The sequence below is a fragment of the Gossypium raimondii genome, chromosome 7 (assembly GCF_025698545.1).
Source record: "Gossypium raimondii isolate GPD5lz chromosome 7, ASM2569854v1, whole genome shotgun sequence".
NCBI lineage: Eukaryota > Viridiplantae > Streptophyta > Magnoliopsida > Malvales > Malvaceae > Gossypium > Gossypium raimondii.
The window spans coordinates 48,315,659-48,336,949 of NC_068571.1; the positions used below are offsets into that span (position 1 = coordinate 48,315,659).

At 34.0% G+C, this 21,291-nt stretch overlaps 2 protein-coding genes across 4 annotated transcripts; both read left to right on the forward strand.

Annotated features, from left to right (window-relative positions):
* The first annotated feature begins 1,711 nt into the window (after nt 1-1,711).
* Nucleotides 1,712-10,033, forward strand: LOC105785668 (protein MEI2-like 1). Of its 3 annotated transcripts, none has more exons than XM_012611791.2 (15): nt 1,712-2,262; nt 3,043-3,219; nt 3,437-3,482; nt 4,153-4,440; nt 4,936-5,360; nt 5,484-5,642; nt 5,802-5,918; nt 6,007-6,155; nt 6,431-6,513; nt 6,612-7,007; nt 7,256-7,904; nt 8,380-8,464; nt 8,594-8,662; nt 8,791-8,970; nt 9,329-10,033. In XM_012611791.2, the coding sequence occupies exons 2-15, from the start codon at nt 3,130-3,132 to the stop codon at nt 9,491-9,493; spliced, it is 2,901 nt and encodes a 966-aa protein (XP_012467245.2). In that variant the 5' UTR covers nt 1,712-2,262; nt 3,043-3,129; the 3' UTR covers nt 9,494-10,033. The 3 variants fall into 3 exon arrangements, with proteins under 3 accessions (XP_012467245.2, XP_012467255.2, XP_012467248.2); XM_012611801.2 differs by having other exon boundaries at nt 1,713-2,262; nt 6,621-7,007; XM_012611794.2 differs by lacking the exon at nt 1,712-2,262 and adding an exon at nt 2,282-2,714.
* Nucleotides 10,034-10,728: 695 nt separating this feature from the next.
* On the forward strand, nt 10,729-16,988 carry LOC105785686 (uncharacterized). Its single transcript, XM_012611811.2, has 7 exons — nt 10,729-11,218; nt 12,544-12,928; nt 13,014-13,170; nt 13,349-13,393; nt 14,399-14,564; nt 15,113-15,480; nt 16,234-16,988. Exons 1-7 carry the CDS (start codon nt 11,054-11,056, stop codon nt 16,547-16,549), a joined length of 1,602 nt encoding a protein of 533 aa, XP_012467265.1. The 5' UTR covers nt 10,729-11,053; the 3' UTR covers nt 16,550-16,988.
* Nucleotides 16,989-21,291: the final 4,303 nt, after the last annotated feature.

The window sequence follows — 21,291 nt, forward strand, 5'->3', positions numbered from 1 at the left end:
TAAAAATTGAATCTTTTTCCAACTGCATCAAAAAATCACCTAACCACTTTACGTCGGCATCCCTAAACACTCCCCAACTATGCATCAATATTTCATTTAAAACATTTATTCTATTTATACAAAATACAAAATAAAAATAAAATTCAATAGTATTATTATTATTTTTATTGTAAAATTTGCTCTTATCAAAAAATCATGTTAGGCGTATTTGAAGTACTAATAGATGAATGACACGTGGAAAATTAAGACAATGACGTAAATCTTATACGCGGAGCTTTACAAAACTAGATGGCGCCGGCTTGAAACTAGCTGGCTGGCGCCTTCAAATACTTATGCCCGCCTTTGCTTGATTTCGTAAATCTGTTATTATTATTTTTATAAAAATTTATTAGAAAACAAAGTTAAATATGAGAAAGATTAATTATCAATTCTAATGTAAACGAAGCAGTTCATAATTACCTACAAAAATTCTCTTCATAATTATCACAATTTATTATTGTTTTCGGGATAATTGCATTACTCATCCTTGAATTATGATCCAATTCTAAATTACTATCTGTACAACAAAACAATCTAAGCGAGTCCTTAAAGTATTAGTATCGTTGAGGGGGGTTGACTCCTTCAAGAGAAGCCCTTGAAGTGTCATCCACTGGATAGCCAACCAAACCCTAATAACAGCATGTATTGTCCTCGTGTTGAGGTTTTGTCTCGCTCTTCTGTCGAGAACCTTAGAGGGTTCATGAAAAGGGGAGCATCTCGTTTAGTAGAGATACAACTTGTAAGGTGTAGCACGTAACCTTAATTATGTAAATCACCTGCGCTCAAGGCACTATTTTCAAAATTAGACTAGGAACCAATTGAGGTACTAGTATGGAATAAGGGGTTGGACCAGTTAAATAGATAGGTGAACTAGTTTTCTCTAATATTTATGATAATTTATTCAATTGAATTAGCTAAAATCGGTTTGACTACTAGCTTGATTCTACAAATCTTTTGGAGCGGGGATTCAAACCACCAACCTAATATAAGTTAAGTGGAACCATACTTGTAAGTATGTGACTTATGTCCCTTAGGTTGGTACCTAGGTTAATATTTAAAAAATTCAATTGCAATATTTTAAAGTTTGAAACCTCGTTTAGTGAAATTAATCATATTATTTATTTCTAAAAATATATTTAAAAAAAGCAGCTCAATTTATTATATCGGTAATATTTTTCAACAAAGAATAGAGCCGTAACGCGGTTACTACTAACCACCAAAATTTACGGTCGTGTTTTAAGGGACGAAATTTATTTATTTATTTGGTTAAAATGTGCAACAGGTCCCTGTACTCTTCACAAATTTGGAATTTAATTTATATACTTTTATTTCTAGAAAATTAGTCCCTTTATTTTTTCTAATTTAATTGTTAACATTATTATTATTTTGTTAAATTCGTTTGTATGATATTTTGAAATAAAAAACTCACTTAGTAGTAATATAGCTAAAAAATGACGTTAGAATAAACCTAAAATTAACAAAATAGGTTTAACAATGTTAACTGTTACACCTGAATTTTGAAATAATAAAATAGAAAGAGTAAATTCAGATTTATGAGAAGTTTTAACCTTATTTTTTAATTCAGGAATGTAAATAAATAAATAAAAACAAAATATAAAAAGCCGTTGCGCCAGCACGCCTATTTCTTTTTTATGTTCTTCTTCCCTTCAAAGCCAACTAACAAAGCAAAACACTTTTTTTTTTATCCCGTTTAATTAATTAATTATATATATTTCTCTCTAAAATCCAAAAATCTAAACTTGTTTCTCTCCCTGTTTTCTCTTTTTAAAAGAAAAACTCAGCGACCGGCGAGAATCCAAATCTCGCCGGAATTTCGCTTTTTCTGATCGTCAGAATTTTGTATTTGTTCCTTTTTTTTCAAAGCTGCCGAGAGAATTGAATTTCATTTTTTTTTTCAAATTGATGTTAAATGGTTATGTAATTATGGTTTTGTAGAAGAAAACAAAAAACCAACAAAAAAAAAGGGAAAAGTATTCTCTCTCTCTTGTGGTGAGTAATGGCTTGCAATGCAGGGAAAAAGATGATGAGATCCCTTGCTTTGTCTTCTTCCTCTATGCCTTGATTTTTTTTACCCTTTTATCTCTCTCGGAATTGGTCTTTTTTAAAAAAAAAAATATTTGAATGAGTGTTGCTTTCGACCGGGGTATCAATTCATGAAACGGCTTGCAGAAATTTGAACAAATTTTGTTTTGGCTTCAAAAGGTAAGGTTTGGTTTCTGTTTTATTGAGGTCAAACTTTGACAATTTTGGGTTTTTTAAGGATAATTTCAGAATTTAGGCATTTTTCGTGACTAAATTCCTCGATCTGGTCAAATTTAAGAAATGCAAGATTGGGTTTAAAGTTTAAACTGGTGCTGTAGCTAACAAATTTCTTTTCAGGGTTGAAGTTGCATAAATCATTTGTTTTGTTTTAGCTGCCTACAAAAAGGTCGTGGGAAAAAGGGAAAAGAAAAGGAAACTAGAATATAAATATTGGGAATTTAATGATTTTTTTATAAAAAAATTTGTAATTTTTTTTTGGTTCGCAAATGGAAAATTCACCTTAATCAGCATCATGTATATTTCTTTTATCACTTTTAAATTAAGTTCCCCATAATCAACATGTACCTGTTCTTGGAAACCCAACGGGGGTAATTTCATTTGGTCGTTGGTAGGTAAGTGGCTGTCCTTCTAATGTTACATGTTTCAATTTTTTTTTGAATTACCACAAAGTAAAAAAAAAAAACCCACTGCCGCCTATTCTTCCTTTAAAAATGCTTTTAAGTTGCCAAATTTTTAAGAAAGTAGGTAGCTTTTGTGTCTATCTTCTGTTCTTTCTAAGATTTTTGATATATTGAAACGAAAGAGTTTAGAATTTAAATTAGTAAATTCATGTTTCTTTCAAAATTTGAACTTCTTGCAATGTTGTGTTATCTTTATTTTATGAAAACTTACAAGTTTATTGACTAGGAATTGCTGGTTGTTGAATGTTTTTTGATATAGGGCCATCAAGTCAGGCGGAGTTGCAACCGGCAAATGTTGGACTTTTAGCTTTCAGTTTTTCAGATTGTCTGGTGTTAAAACTGAAAAATGCCATTCGAGGTCATGGATCAAAGTAATGCATCGGCATCGGCATCGGCATCATCCCGCTTTTTAGAAGACATTCTTCTCCCAGTTGAGGTATTGTAGGGAAAAATGATGCACCCAATTTTTTATTTTTCTTTATATTTTGAGTTTATTAGTGGGTCTTGGTGTCTTGTTTTGGACATATTGTAAGGTTCCTGTACGTGCTTCTTTTTGAATTGTGAACATTTTCTTCTCGTTGAAGCTTTCAAGTCACTGTATCAAAAAACAGTAATTCATTTCATGTTGTTTAACATTTACTTCTGTTGGGCAGAGACAAGTTGGATTTTGGAAGCCGAATACAATGTCTGATAATCAAGGTGAGAACAAAGATATGGACAAATGAATTGTTTGTTCTCTCTGCTTCTAATTGGTTTATTTTAAATGCATTGACTGTTTAAACTGGTTGTCAATTTCTTGCCTGTAGCTTAGATTAGAAAAACTTAACTTGTAGCTTTTGTCATTGTTAAACTTAATAGATGACCAGTTCAGTCTCTTGGTTACTACGATGACATATGCATCCTTGACCTAGGGATGACGTATGGGGTGTATTTAAGAATCACCATTAACCTTTATGGTTGAGTGAATACTGCAAATATATTAATTCCAAAAGTGTATGATATACTCGGTGAAATTGAGAGCCAACAATTGGTGTTGGTCTTAGTTTTTTTTTCCCCTTTTGCAAATGCTGTATTTATTGTCAGAATTCACCCCTTGTGAGATCTCTCTGGGAACATGAGGTTTATCCCTTGAGATAGCATACATGCATATTAACCTTGATTGGTTTAGTAAGTTCACTTATTTTTCTTATTCTTGTTAGCAATATGTTTCTTGTTTTATGGAATTTTTGCTGGTGTCACATGTAAAACTTTGGATGTCATTCCTAAATCTTGGATATTTTAAAATGAAAACTTAATGTACTTTTCTCTGCAAAAAACCTTTTGCATGGTTTGTTTCCTGTTTGTGTAAAAAAAATTCTGGTCTTTGCAGACAAGATTGTTGGTCCATCTCCGATGGAAAAACTGTCTACTGACTATATGGAACAACCCCCATCAAATTTGGCCAGAGATCAAGAAGAAAAGTTAAGCATTGGTTGGAAGGAAATTACCAATTTGTCTGAGCATTCATGGAATTCTGTGAATCACCATCCTAAATCAATGTCAAATCTGTATACAAAACCAGCAGAGAAATTGAATAGAAACAGGACCTATGGCAATGTGATCCAGCATGAAAGTAGCCTGTTTTCAAGTTCATTCTCTGAAGTATTTAATAGAAAGTGTAAGTGTTTTTACCACATGCATCAAGCTTCTGTGCATATCTATGGGTGTCTGGACTCATGCGTCAAGATACTTTTGCATTCCATGTTTGCACTGTTTCTCTCTTGATTTTCTGATATCAGATGCTTATATAGCTTTTTATGTGTTGAATCTTTTGATTGATGACTATTAATTTCCTACCATATCATGCTAAAATTTCTAAAAGAAAATATGAAATTGTTAATTAATCACTTCTTGGTTTGTCTATTTTATCAATCTGTTCAGACACACACACACACACACACATGTATTTCTCTATTTGCCTTTTTCTCCGCTAGAGGTTCATCCCAGTAGGACATTTTCCCATATGACTGAAAACCATGGCTGATATCGTTCTTCACTGCAATGATTCCTTTTCCCCCAATTTTTTCTGGTTACTCACTGTCTTTTTCTTTTCATTAGCATACAATTAATAATTTTTTTATCTGTGATTTGCTTTGCTTTTGTCTTTATGCAGTGAGATTATTAGGGAATGATCTATCTTGTCAACATGCTAGTTCAGCTGCTCCACACGTTGAGGAAGAACCTTTCAAATCTATGGAAGAAGTTGAGGCACAGACTATCGGAAATCTCCTTCCTGATGAAGATGATCTATTATCTGGGGTGATTGATGACTTGGGACTTAATACTCTAGACAGTAAAGGAGATGAATTAGAAGACTTTGACCTATTCAGCAGTGGTGGAGGAATGGAACTAGAAGGGGATGATCGTGTATCCATGGTTCCGAGGAATTCTGATCTTGTTAGAGTATTCAACATTCAAGGGGGTTCAAATGGCTTAATTGTTGGTGAACATCCATATGGTGAACATCCTTCTAGGACACTTTTTGTTAGGAACATTAATAGCAATGTCGAAGACTCAGAGTTAAAGACTCTCTTTGAGGTTCGTGTTCCTTTGAATCTGATACATTGTTTATTGAGACTTTCTGCAAGCAAATCCATCAAATCTCGTTTTAAAGGTACATGTTCTAGTAAGTTAATTGACCAACCTGTTTTCTTCTGTCAGCAATATGGAGATATTCGAACTCTCTATACTGCCTGCAAGCATCGTGGGTTTGTTATGATTTCTTATTATGATATAAGAGCAGCCCAAAATGCAATGAGGGCTCTGCAGAATAAATCATTGAGGCGTAGGAAACTTGATATACATTATTCAATTCCAAAGGTTTGGCTTCAACCAATTTGTTCTGGATGGTTATGTCTTCTTTTATTGTTGTTACTCTCTGTTGTTTCAACTTACAACCTTGTTTTGTCCAATTTGTTTCATCTTCATGTGACATGTTGCTGCTTTATTAATTTATTTTCCAAAATCTTGCGACCTCAGGAAAACCAATCTGAAAAAGATGTGAACCATGGGGCGCTGGTGGTTTTCAACCTTGATTCTTCTGTTTCATCCGATAAACTTCAACAAATATTTGGTGCTTTTGGAGAAATTAAAGAAGTAAAGGGTTCACTCAATTTCCTTCAGCTTCACAATTCCCTTATGTTTGGGATGATAATGTATCTCATGTAGTTAAATTTTGTGGCAGATCCATGAAACTCCGCAGAAGCATAATCCCAAATTCATTGAGTTTTATGATGTTAGAGCTGCAGAAGCTGCTTTTCAAGCACTGAATAGCAGTGACATTGCTGGGAAGCAGATCAAAATTGAACCAAGCCATCTATGGGGCATTGGATGGTAATATCATAAACTTGTTCTCTCCCTTTCCATGATCTTGGCTCCTGAAAGTGGGAATTTGTTTTTATTTTTAACATGATGATGCTGTGCTACTTGTCTACTTCAATATGAATATGGAGTTGGTAAATCATGTTTGGTAACTTTTGGGATAGCTTATTTGCATTTTGTGCTTCTAAGTTGTATTCCGTTCCTTATTCTTTTTTCTTTTAGTAAAAAAAAAGTTCTTGTTTTCTGTGGCCTCTACAAGTAATAGTACATCAGAATTCCTTTTGCAGCTTTACGCAACAGTCTGAGTCAGAGCAAGATGAACCTAACCTATGCAAAAGCCCTTTTGATGAGTTATCATCGGGAAAATGTGGTATGATTTCCCTTTAAATTTCTGCCATCTGATCAATTCATTATAAACTGTTGTTTCAGAGCAAATGTTTCTGTTGCTTCATATACTCATTCTGACAGTTTCTCCAGGATTGACTGCATCTGGCTGCATGGATAATGGGTCTACTCAGGTTGTTGCACCTGTGAGTACATTTGCTGAAACTCATCGAAGTTCTAGTGTTCCGATTAACTTAGCCTCTCCAGCAAGAGTGTCACCGATAGGAAAACCCTTAAGCTTTCGGGAGCCCGACCACTCTCTAGATGAAATGAAGTTTGCTAACCAAGGTGTACCAAGTTTCCATCCCCATTCTTTACCTGAGTATCATGATAGCTTAGCCAATGGTATTCCATTCAACTCCTCTAGTACCATAATAGACATGGCTAGCAGCAGCAGTCCCATGATGGCTGAAGGACTTGATAATAGGCATATTCGAGGAGCAAGGTCAAATGGGCACCTAATGCAACCTAATGCAGGGGGTAAGCTCAGCTGATTATGGTATCTAATATTAATTAAAATTGTTTTCCAGCATCTTTGTTGCACCTCTTTGTGAATTTATAGGAACTTCATAATTCAGTATGTTAATATTTTTTGTAAAGCTCACAATTTATTATGTTAAAAGTTCTGACTAATGTAATTCTTCTTTATTCTTGAATTCAATTATGATACTTATGCTTTGGATTTTACTTTCCTAAAACTAACTTTGTGTTACTAATAAATTCTCTAGTGTTCGGGTCATCTGGAAATGGAAGCTTGTCACGTAATGGAAACCATTACATGTGGAACAACTCCAACTCGCACCAGCAAGATCTGCCAACTGCCATGGTTTGGCCAAATTCACCATCGTTTGTTAATGGCATTCATGCTAATCGCCTTCCACATATCCCTGCATTTCCTAGGGCTCCTTCTGTAATGTTGAATGTAGGATCACCTGTACACCACCACATTGGCTCAGCACCACCAGTTAATTCTGCATTCTGGGACAAGCGGCATCCTTATATCGGGGAGTCTCCTGAAACTTCAGGTTTTCCCCTTGGATCTCTTGGAAGCGTGGGCTTTCCTAGTAGCTCGCTATCACATCCGGTGGAATATGCTTCCCACAACATTTTTTCTCATGTTGGTGGAAATTGCATGGATTTGACAAAAACTGGTGGGGTACACTCTCCTCAGCAGATGTGCCACCTTTTCCCTTGCAGGAACCCTATGATGCCCGCATCTCTTGATTCTCCTAATGATCGTGTCAGAAACTTTTCATACCGCAGAAATGAATCAAATTCTAGTAATGCTGATAAAAAACAATATGAACTTGATATTGACCGAATCATACGCGGGGAAGACAGCAGAACAACGCTTATGATTAAAAATATACCCAACAAGTAAGTGAACTGCTCCTCAGTCATTTTACTCTTTATATATAATGTCTTGAATTTTTATTTTTATTTACTATTCAATAATTTATTTCTTAGAATATTTTTTCTGTTTGAACTTTCTCATGCTTGAAGAAAACTGTGCGATAAATTATCTTAAAGTTGCAGATAGCCTGTGATGATTAGCAGCACTTTGCCTTTATATCTCATTGTTGCTACAAGATGGACTAATTGTTGATGCATCACTAATTTTGCAATGTAGTTTCTATTTGACTACTTGATATATTGGTTCTGATTCATTCAAATTCACCATTTATAGTAATATGTTGAAGTGAGTTAGCGAAGGTGGTGAATGCTTAATGAATTTGACGTGATGTTATGCTAATGTTCATCCTTTGGATTTTTTATTGCGTGTCCTTTCCCTATGTTTCTTTTTTCAAAATGATTATCAACTTAAGAAAAACTTAAATGTTTATTTTCGCAGGTATACCTCAAAGATGCTTCTGGCAGCCATTGATGAGCACTGTCGAGGAACTTATGATTTTATTTATTTGCCAATTGACTTCAAGGCAAGTAACTCAATTGGTCCTTTAAGCATTTTCCATCCTCGACATTCTGATACATGCTTGGTTGTGCTACATTTACTTGTAGTTCAATGTTACTAACCTAAACTTTTACAAATAATTATTTTTTGTCAGAATAAATGCAATGTAGGCTATGCTTTCATCAACATGATTGACCCGCAACATATTGTTCCCTTCTATAAGGTTTGATAAATGGATGATATCTCACACTAATATCTCTTAGCTCTGTAAAATATTGTCATTTGCATGTGTGTTGTGTGGTTATATTTTGATAAATCAAACCTTCGGGTTAAACCAATATATCTTTTCAGGCATTCAATGGCAACAAATGGGAGAAGTTCAACAGTGAAAAGGTTGCGTCTATTGCATTTGCTAGGATCCAGGGAAAGGCTGCTCTTATTACTCATTTCCAGAATTCGAGCTTGATGAATGAAGATAAACGATGTCGCCCTATTCTTTTTCACACTAATGGCCCAAATGCTGGTGATCAGGTAAGCTAGCTTGACACCATAAACAAGCGGTAAAACTACAGTGGAAGCCCTCGTCCTAGGAGTCAATTTGCATTTTGCCCAATTTTCTCAAAAAATGGGCAAATTAATCCTTGTATGTTTGATCAAAGAGCTAATTGGTTCTTTCTGTTAAAAATTTCATCCATTTTTGTTAACAGAGGACTAGTTTACTCTTTGATTTAATGCATAGGGACTAATTTACTCTTTTTTTTGAGTAAAGTGGGCAAAATTCAATTTGACTCCTAGTATGAGGGTTTCCATGGCATTTTTACCTAAACAAACTCGTTTCTGTAATGGAGATGGATGTTTTGAGTATTTAATTCCTACTTTGCTTTTGTAGGAGCCATTTCCTATGGGTACCAATATTCGACCAAGACCAAGGAGACCTCGAACAACTAGCAATGAAGAGAGCCACCGCCAAGGTAGTTCTTCAACTTTAGCTAACACAGAGGAATTTCCCAATGGGGTCGACTCATTGTTGGTTTCTTCCAAAGATTCTGATTGAGCACTCCACTTATCCATCTCTAACTGCAGAGTACTAGAACTTTTGTAGACAATACTCTGTATTTGATGGTGGACTGATGACTCTTTTTTGGCTATAGAGAATCAGTTTCAGAAAGCAAGATGCATAACCAAAACTAAACTTGAAAATTTTTGTTTTTTTATCAAAGCCCATAGGCCATTATGAGTATAAAGCTGGCGTAATGAGGGCTTCAAATTTTGGATAGTCTTATGACCGAAGGGTATCATGTTGTATAGAAGTACCAGGGCTTATGCACCAACTTTAGGGAATCCTTTGTTGTTTCAGTTTTGTACCTGAATTATGTGAATCTCATTTTTTTAACCCCGGGGGTTCTCAAATCCGTATAATACCTGGTTTTGGTCTATTTGGGGTGTAATTGCTTACAGAGAAAGAGAGAGAGAGAGAGAGAGAGAGAGAGAGAGAGAGAGAGCAAGAAACAGCATATCTAAGTTTTCTAGTTGTGGAATTTTGAAGCTATTTGTTTACCTTTAATGGAAATGTATTCTTGTTCTGTTTTTGGTCTCTTGTATGTCCTCTCTTATTTCTATGTTCTGTAACATACAACTTGGATGACTACTTTATGGTGAACTGCTTTCTTTCCTCGAGCTAAGACCCAAAAATAACAACTTGGTTCGAAAAATGTTGTATAAGAGAAGCATTAGATCTTCGTGTAATTCTTGTTTCAATATTTGCCAGATTATGTTAGTAACAGCAACAGGAATTTTAAGGAGGTTTTTGTCTGAAAATGAGGCAAAGGTGAAGCTGATAATTGCAGATGTTTCATACTTTCATTAGCCGTGGAAATTAGTTGAGTTCTTGCTAGATCTGTCAATTAGACAAATTGGGTTGCTTTTTCAAAGGTTTTGAAATTTGTTGGTTATTTCAGTTTTGAATTATTTTGTGTTAGTTGAGTTTTCGAGTCAGATCATCTCAGTTCAATTCCGGTATTTTGTATCATTTGATCAAATTGGTTTGAACAGGTTCGGATTTGAATTAATTGGATCAAATACTTTGAGTTTTGATAAATCTAGTGTTAAATTGGTTTCTCATAATTATGAGGATTTTATATTGATTAGTATATCAAATTATTATTATTTTAAATTAGTCTTTTGATCACCAACTCCTTGAGTGAAATTAATGATTGGTTAATTATTTATATATTTATAAAAGAATAAAATGAGATAATTAGAATTAAAAATATTAAAAAGTAATATAGAAATAACTAAAATAATTGCTTAAAGTTGCTTCAAATAACATTGTGTTATTTAAACAAATAAAAAAGTAGTTGTGTTACTTAGACAAATAAAAACGAGAATTGAACCATCGGAATAAACCAATAGCTTAGCCGATTCCACTATCGATCTAATTTAACCACTTAATTAAATTTTTTATTTTAAAATATTATCAATTATCACATTTAAAAATTAGACCAAGAACGCGCCCTAATATGTGAACTTGAAAGAAAAGGAAAACCAAAGCGGTTTTGGGGTTGAGGAAGCCGAGAAGGTGTGGCACTGTGAGGTGAAGAAGAAGTGAAAAGAAATGAGCGACGGTTCAATGATTTCAAAGAGAGTTAAGCAAGAAGAAGCGTACGAAGAAGACAAAAACGACTTAGTAGAGCAAGAAGAAGCATTAGTGGCTTTAGTGGAACATCGCGCCAAAGAAGTTGAACTTCTTCGCCAACGTGTCTCCTATTACAAATCTCAGGTTCTTCCTTCATTTTTTCTTTTTTTTTTTTGGTGGAAAATAATTTTTGAGTGTATTCTGTGGAAAAATAATTTTTTTTGTGTGAAAATGAATAAATCTTAAATTGGAATAATAAAAGGAGAAAAATGACAGATGTAAGTTAAATATTTTAATTTTTTTTTCTTCTCATTTTTCAATTTTACTAAACAATAGATGAAAAAAAGTAGTTTTTTCTCTTTCGAATTTTCATATTTTTAATTATTTTTTCCATTTTACTATGTACGCTTTAATGCCTTCTCTTTTGAGAAACAAAAGTTTAAATAAGTGATATTGAAGTGAACGGACCAATCTGATAAAATTTACCACTTTTCATGAGCTGTTATCAGTAGTAGAATACAAAGAAACTATCTTTTCATTGTTTGTTAAATATTTTATTATGGGGTTTATGAGATTATCATGTTGTTTAGAGGCATACTGTTAGTGAACCAAATTGCTTGCTAATAAAGTTGTTTCTTTTATCTTGTTGGCAAGTGTGTTGTAATGAGATAAAAGTACTGTGGAGGCCCTCGGATTGTATTTTGCCTCTTCTACTAAAAGAAGGGCAAATTAGTCCCTGTGATCATGGAGTAAATTGGTCCTCCTAATAAAAATTTTTAACACTAGAAATGGATGAAATCTTTAACAAAAAGGACTAATTTGCTCTTTGATCTAACTTACAAGGATTAATTTGCCTATTTTTTGAGTAAAGGGGGTAAAATGCAATCTGACTCCTAGTAAAGATGCCTCCATAGTACTTTTACTGTGCATTTATATCAGATTGCTTTGTTTTATTGTTTTATTCTTCTTGCTTGTTTGAAACATAGCTTATCATGTTGTTTAGAGGCATACTGTTAGTGAACCAAATTGCTTGCTAATAAAGTTGTTTCTTTTATCTTGTTGGCAAGTGTGTTGTAATGAGATAAAAGTACTATGGAGGCCCTCGGATTGTATTTTGCCTCTTCTACTAAAAGAAGGGAAAATTAGTCCCTGTACTTAGATCATGGAGTAAATTGGTCCTTCTAATAAAAATTTCATCTATTTTTTCTGTTAAAAATTGGTTTGTAACTGTCTGGTTATTCTGTTAGCCATGCCAATTTTTAACACTAGAAATGGATGAAATCTTTAACAAAAAGGACTAATTTGCTCTTTGATCTAACTTACTAGGATTAATTTGCCTATTTTTTGAGTAAAGGGGGCAAAATGCAATCTGACTCCTAGTAAAGAGGCCTCCATAGTACTTTTACTGTGCATTTATATCAGATTGCTTTGTTTTATTGTTTTATTCTTCTTGCTTGTTTGAAACATAGCTTGTTGAAGCTGAGGAGAGGTTTCAAGATTCACAATCTAAATTGGCTCGCCTTCGAGGTCGACGTTTCTTGGCATCATCTAATGCTTCGTTGTTGGCTACTAAAAGGGTGAGGGTAGAGCAGAGAATAGTCAGTCCTGAACATATAAATATAGGTTCTGAAAACCTATTGCAACCAAAAACGGAACTCATAATACCTAACGTAAGTCCCAAGATTTCACAACCTATAAAACCGGAAGGGTTAGTTGCGAAAACTATCATTGATCTCGAAGAAACTGCTGCCTCTAATAGGGCTGTAAGAAAAAGAGCTAAGAAATCTAATACAAGTTCTACTACAGATGTGGAAGTTGTTGAAATTAAAGATGGAGGAACTAAAAGGAAGTTTGGTAAGGCAATCACCTTGAACTAGATTTTGATTACTTATTTCGATGTTGGATTTTACTTGAACATTACAAACTTTCTTCTCTATAGAAAAAAAGGAACACAAGGACTTGATTCCCTTGGTTGAAAGTAGCTCTTCACCAACATTAATCAGATCCTATTCAAGCAATTTGATCCCAAGTCAGCACAAAAGAAAGTTGAGAAGTCTTGCTGTGTGTCCGGTGAATGATCAGCTTTTTGTAACCAGGTATGTTTTTTTAATAATTGAGACGGAAGGTATGCCTTTCATTATGAGAAAACTTTTGTTTTAGGAGCATGATCGAAGGCCCCATGCACTTCATTGTTTGAACTATTAAGCATGCAAAATTTATAGTTTCTTTATATTCTAGGATCTTATTTTTTCTAGTGTCTTGGATCATGTGCAGTGCTTTGGATGGATTAGTCAACTTGTGGCAAATTCAAGGTAGAGGGTGAGTTAAGGCAAAATTTTCATATAATTGATCTTCAAATTATATCATGGTATGCATTTGATACATGTGTTTATCTTTATATCCATGGTGGACTATGAATATGATACATTCGATAGACGTAGTGAAGCATTCATTTTGCCGAAAGGTGTTAACTGTGACATTTCTTCTGCCCTTGGGTAAAAGGGGAGGGTTGTCTTTTAAGTACCTTAGCTAGCATGATAAGGTTAGTGTGGTTAGAGCATGTGAAATGGAGGAAAAGGATAATTGTGGTTAAGGCCTAAATTGTATGCACCATTTTTGAAATGAGTGGTTTATCTTCAGACTCTCGATGGAAAAATACAATATCAGGTTGATTTTAGGCTGAGCTCTTCTGAAGTTTATCGGTATGATTCATTGATCCTTTTTCCTCCCCTTCATGTTATGATTTAGGCAGGTAAAAGTACCATGGAGGCCCTTGTACTAGGAGTCAGATTGCATTTTGCCCCCTTTACTCAAAAAATGGGCAAATTAGTCCCTGTACGTTAGATCAAATAGCAAGTTTGTCATATTGTTAATAATTCTATTCTTTTTTATTGTTAAAAACTAGTCCTGTATGTTAGCATTAGGTACTTGTGACACACCACGTGTAATTGTTTGGTTATTTCATCAGTCAGGCTGGTTTTTAACAGTTGGAATGGACAGAAATTTTATTAGAAGGGACCAGTTTACTCTTTGATTTAATGTATAGGGACTAATTTGTCCATTTTTTTGGGTAAAGGGGAGCAGAAGGCAATCTGACTCTCAATACAAGGGCTTCTATGGTACTTTTATTGATTTAGGCTGTGAGTGGCATGTTCATTAATTTTTCATACTTTTTGCTTTGATGGCATTTATGAGTACATTGCAGAACTGACATGTTTAGATCAGGCTGTGATTTGTTGCTTATTGCAAATATGTTTATCAATTGTATCAATTGAGACCTAAGGTTTTCTTGTTCTTTTTTTGTTTATTTGCGTTGAACTTCAGATCATCCGCTTCTTTGCTTAGTACCACAAGTTGTGTATCATCGGGAGAGAGAAGATGGCCAGAAGATATGGCGTGGCATCCACATCGAAACAGCCTTTTTTCTGTATACACTGCAGATGCAGGTGATTCTCAGATATCGGTACTAAATCTTAAGAAAACAGAAGGGGTAAGTGTTATATATATATGAATTTATTTAGAAATAATATATTCTTGGATGTATTGAGACTATGGAAGATGGTAAAAGTATCATGAAGGCCCTTGTACTAGAAGCTGGATTGTATTTTGCCCCTTCTACTAAAAACTTGGCAAATTAGTCCTTGTATATTAGATAAAAAAGTAAATTGGTCCTCCTGTTAAAAGTTTTATCTATTTCTATTGTTAGAAACTGACCCTTGTACGTCAGCATAAGGTACATGTGGCACATCACATTTCTCTGTTTGGTTATTCTATCATCCTTGCTAGTTTTTAACAATAGAAATGGATGGAATTCTTAACAGAAAAGATCAGGTTGCTCTTTATCTAATGGACAGGGACTAATTTACTCAATTTTTGAGTGAAGAAAGCAAAATGCAAAATACAAGAGCCTCCATGGTATTTTTACCTAAGAACAATATAACCTGTAATTCTTTTAGTAAAATCAGTTGTTTTCCATTTTAGTAGGGGCCCATCTTTATTTAAAGTCAACTATCGTTTTTCTTGCATGTGCAATGACAGAGATCCAATGTAACGTACTTAGAGGATAAGCCTCATGTTAAAGGTGTCATCAACAACATAACATTCATGCCCTGGGAAGATACCTGTTTTGTTACTGGTGGCAGTGATCATGCGGTGGTGCTTTGGGGCGAGCAAGATGAGAACGTATGGAAGCCAAAGACCTTACATAGAACTCTACATTCTTCTGCTGTCATGGGAGTTGCAGGGATGCAGCAAAAGCAGATTGTACTGTCTGCCGGGGCTGATAAAAGAATTGTTGGGTTCGATGTGCTTGCTGGATGTGTAGACTTCAAGTATCTAATAGAAAGTAAATGCATGAGTGTTCTACCAAATCCTTGTGACTTCAATCTATTCATGATTCAAACTGGGTAAGAAACATCTGTTCTGTGACCAGAAAAGCTTCTTTATGTTTATTGACCATTAACCTTTCGTGCTTTTTGAATATTGGTAATGAAATAAACCCGTAACACTTCAAACCATATTCCTAGAACCTTCATTTTGGATACATTGAGTTAGGCACTAGGGCTGTTGTGCATAATTGTGGTATTGTAATCAGTTTTGCAGTTCGTAATTTTAAAATATCTAAATTGTTAAAAGTACCATGAAAGCCCTTGTACTGGAAGCTAGATTGTGTTTTGCTCTCTTTACTCAAAAAATGAGTAAAATAGTCCCTATATGTTAGATCGAAGAGCAATTTCTATTGTTAAAAATTGGTCCTTGTACGTTAGAATGTGGTATGCACGGCACACCATGTGTAACAGTTTGGTTATTCTGTTAACCATACTAGTTTTTAAACGTAGAAATGTATGAAATTTTTAACAGAAGGACTGATTTACTCTTTAATACTAATGTATAATGACTAATTTGTTCAATTTTTTGAGTAAAGGGGGCAAAATGCAATCTGACTCTTAGTACAAGAACTTCTATAGTATTTATACCTATCTAAATCTTGGATATCTTTGGCCCGTTGTTGCTCATGGAAGTGCTTGTAGCCTATGCATATTTGGATATAGGTATAGTAATATGACCCTTCGAATACATATTGCGAGGCATATATTGTTAAAAGAGTTCTATAACTTTACCTTCCAAAGTTTTAAACAATGTGATGTATCTTTTTGCAGGGTCCATGAAAGGCAGCTCCGGCTTTATGATATTAGATCGATGTATGCCGAACTGCATTCATTTGGGTGGAAGCAAGAAAGCAGTGAATCTCATTCGGCTCTTATCAATCAAGCTTGGTCTCCTGATGGTTTATACCTCTCGTCGGGTTCAGCTGACCCTGATATTCACATTTTCGATATTAGGTACAATGCTTGCAAGCCATCCCAATCAATCCGAGCTCATCACAGACGAGTCTTCAAAGCTGTATGGGATCACTCTTTACCGCTTCTCATTTCCATATCTTCTGATCTTCAAATCGGACTGCACAAAATGTAGAAGTACCTTTCTGTAGCTGACAGCATGTTCGTTCCCATGAGAGAGCAACTTCCGCATTTGCTCTCGTTTTGCTCTGTTGCTGCTTGATCCTCGTTTTTGCTTTTGAACTGAAGTCTTGCAACTCATCCGAGAAGAGGAGTTGGTCAATGAACATGTTTTTGATTCTGAAGCTAAACTTATACAGAATCTACAAACCAGTATGGAATCTGGATTTTATTGAATCAGGAGAGAACATATAGCTCAAGAATGCTCAAAATTTTTAATGTTTTCCCATTTTTTGGACGTCACAAGTATTGGTTGAAGCTCTACTGTTATATATATTTACTGTTATAATTGTAACATCTATATCCGACCCAATCGTCGGATCCGAACTATGAGGTGCTATGCTCAAGATCTGAAATTTCTAACACATTCTTGATTAGTAACATATTTATATGTATTTTTTTTCCGCCTTTTGAACTTAATGCAATCTATAATAGAACACGATTGTCTAATCGTTCCTGCCACATGCAATTGAGTTTTATAATCACGTAGTATGAGTATTATAGAATCTCAATTATTTAATGAACCTTGCAATGTACGTGAATTTACTTCCAATTATGCTAGAACCTCTGATATTTTACAAGTAATCTTCAACATACTGACCATTTGACTAAGTTGGAAAGAGACCTTCTAGATGCAGCTAGTTAAAATTACATCTAAGACCTGAGGCGTTGCCTCAAGGCTGTCCCATCGTATGCACACTACGATTAAGAGACAATCTGTCTTAGCTCGGCGGATTTTGGCTTGATACCTTCTTAAACTCTCAAATTCCTCTTTTTACTTGCAATTCATAGCAACATAATGGTATGTTCGATTGACATAACATTTATTGAATTAGCAGTTTGTTATTGGAAAACCACATGGCTGTGCTGGTGTAAGAGCATGTCCGTCAAAACTTGCTTGCGTAGCCTTAACTGAATAGGTTCCAGTAGTGATATTTCGTTGAGGCATAATCAAGAATGCCAAGGTAGAGACGTTGGTATGTTGGCGGGTAATTTCCGCCAATCCTTTCTTCCATAATTTCCCTTGCGGACCCTTTCGCTGTTCTTTACAAAATACTTTTTGCGAATTCTCACTTGCATACTTAAGAAAGATACTCGTGCATCTATCTTGTGTCATACCTATGGTGAAGGGTAGATCATAGAGAATACCCTCCACCATGAACCATTATTAGTGCTTGATTTAATGGTCTCCAGTAGGTGGATCCTTACTTTCAACCGCATAGTCAGATACGGTACTTAATTAAATAAACAGTTCTTTCATCTCAGAAGTATAGGAGAATACCCTTGCATTGTCCTCAAAAGAACCTAGCAGACTGTCATATACAGTGGGATCCATCGTAGGATGTGCTACTAGCATGCGGGCTTATAAATTTAGATTTGAATCTCTGACCGAACTTGGAACTTTCACCAAAATGAATTCCACAATTACGGTAGCTGCAAAACTGTAAGAATAAGCCGACGGATCGTCATAATTTATATTCGCCTCAATTTATTTGCTAGCACATGCACAATGGCCTACCCAAAATAATAAATCACCTTTTTGCGGACTCATACAAACGAACATAAGGTGAAATTATGTTTTTCTGGTGAACTTTCCTCACAATATTAGTCTTGGCGAACTTTTCACATATTAGATAGTCTTGACGGACTTCCATAAAAGATAGTCTTGATGAGCTTCCCACATTTTAGATAGTCCTCACGGACTTCCACATATACGGTATTGCCATGTCCATGAATATCCATTCGTCCCACTAAGTACTCTTATACGTCCCACACAAGGGGCTCTCATATAATGGTGCGCACCGTTCTTTGTACAATTTTGAATCTCTATTTTTGGCTCAATCCAACTGAACCTCCCTCAAAGCCACATAAATATAATGCATAACATACTCAAACACTCAGCCTAGAAATATTGTCTATCATGTGACATATAATGCGCTAATCATACCATTCAAGCAACATAGTCATAATTACTCTCAGCCAGACTACCCCGTATCCTTTCACAGCATGCGTTATGCCAACATTTCATTCATTCATCCTGGATAACTTACTACCAAATGAGTATTTATCTATCTTACCACACGCAGCCACACAATACATCAATTTTTCAACATAACACACTCAACGATTGTATATCTTTAAACATACCGCACATAACACGTTACCTCCACTTCAGCCTTGAGTTGATTCATCACTTTTAGAATACTAACTACAATAGAAACATTCATTTAAAAGCTAAGTTTAACTCACCTGCAGGTACGCAACATCCGTCTACTAAGCCTTTTTCCCTTATAACACAAGTCTCCTTAGATAATCCAACATAACAACCATTTCAGAATCCAACTGTCATAAAAATCATAATCTCTTTGCATACAAGGGCGATATAAATGGTTATCCGCCGCTTTACTCAAAATAGACAGAATCAATAATCAACTGAAATTTTTAACTACATTCTTTTACTTAATTCCGATAATACAATGATATTAGAAAGCTTACCAGCTTACAAGATTTCCAATTTCTAAGACTATATTAGACCTCAGTTTCTCCCTTCATGCACGAACATTCTCGAGAAAAGAAAAAAATTAATGATTTAATTGTAAGTTAAACTACTATTCTTTAATTAAACCCATTGACTATAATTTTATATATTTACTTCTTTTAAAATTAAAATAAATTACTAAAGGTTACATAGATATAAAATTTTTAATTACTTTTAATTTTAAATTGGTTAATAAAATATATATTTAAATTTTACTAATTTTAATTAGAATAATATAATGTGAATTCTGAATAAAAGTACATATTTAAATAGGATAACTTCATTAGTTTAAAATTTTAAAGAATATTTACATAATTGATTTTTAGTTTCAAGTTCACAAATGATAAATATCAAATTTACATATATACTTTTTCAAAATATGCAATGTGATAAATGATCTATGATTTGGTGTAATTATAGGCATGAAACTTTGATTATGATTTAATTGTATTATGAAACTTTGATTTTAATTCAGTTGTACACATCTCATAAATTAATACATTTATTTTTCAAATTGAATAAATATAATAATTTTGTTATGAAATATGTAAACATAAAATGGTGCAACATTGTGATTTGTGAAAATTGAATCAAATTAAAATTCATATATGTAATCTAGGCCTGATCATGAGCCGGGCTGCTCGACGCGACGCGAAAGTCTACTCGAAAAGTGGGAGGGTTTGAGAAAAATATAAGCTCAAAAAATGAGTTTGTACAAAAAATAATGCCCGTTTAGAAAATGGGTCAGATCTTGGGCAAATTTTTTTTTGGCTTGGGCCCAACCCAACCCGAATTTGCCAAAAAAAATGATATGGTTTTTTCACTATTTTGCTATCATTTCACTATTATGTTGCTATTATATTGTTGTTATTGTTTGGATATTGTATAACTCTTGTTTTATTATTAATTTTGTTATTATTTTAGAGGCATTTGCTTGTTAAGTTGTGTCTATTTTAGTGTTATAAAGACTTTTTTAAAATTTATTTTCAATTTGTTTGGAAACCTTTATTTTAATGTTTTTAGTATATTTAATGTATTATATTTTTTAAATTTATTTTTATATAAAAAATTAATATGGTCGGGTCGGACTCGAGTTTTAATTTTTTTATCCGAGCTAGACTTGGGGGTAAAATTTTATACTCATTTTTAGACCGATCCCGAGGCCTAACAAACGAGCTTAAAATTTGTTAAGTCTGACCCGCCCCATGATCACCTCTAATTTAATCCCACAAGATTAAAGCTCATGTAGTGCACATTGGTCCAAAGTTAATATATAGTTATGATATTTATCTCAAGTTCACACTTAAAATTTGTAGTTTTAAATCGCACAAGATTAAAATTCATGTAGCGCACATTGGTCCAAAGTTAACGTATAATAATGATATCTATCTCAAGTTCACACTTAAAATTTTTAATTTTATCGGTAATTATAAATTTAATTTATAATAAACTAATTTATTATGTTTTATATAAATATAACCAAAGTGTCCATCGTCGATAACAACAACTAATCCTCTTACTGTGAGTGCTATTCAAAGAAGTAATGATTAGTCATGAAATGTGCTTCATTCTTATAGACAGACCGAATCCCAAATCTCACGATTAAAGAGTGGGATGAACAACTATCACACCATATTTCATGATTAATAATTTACTTCTTTAACAACAAATAAAATAATTGAGTTTTTGCTACTTAAAACGATAGCTTAAGGGATAAATGATAAGCTTCTAAGTCAAAACTGTTAATTTATCCATATGATGCATAAATTGCGTACAACACATGAGTTGTGATGTGTCTACATGTTGAACCATAATGTGAACCACAACTTTTTGTACATTAACAATTTTTCGATTTGACATTTTTCAAAAAAACTTGTAGTAAAAGAAAGACCTTCAGAAAAACATGAAACATGAACAAAAAATCCACAGATTCATCCTCCCTCAACCCCACCCCCCAAGAAAAAGAAAAAAAAAAGAAAAAAAAAGAAAAATCAGAAAATTAGAATCCACATTCTTCTCTCCCCCTATCATCACTTCTCCCCCTTTTTATCACAAACGTCAAAATAAAAGCACCACAATACTATGCATATAAGTAGTCTATCAAAAAGAACAGTAAAAAAGAAAAGAAAAAGTCATAACCATTGTGCAATACACTCCCC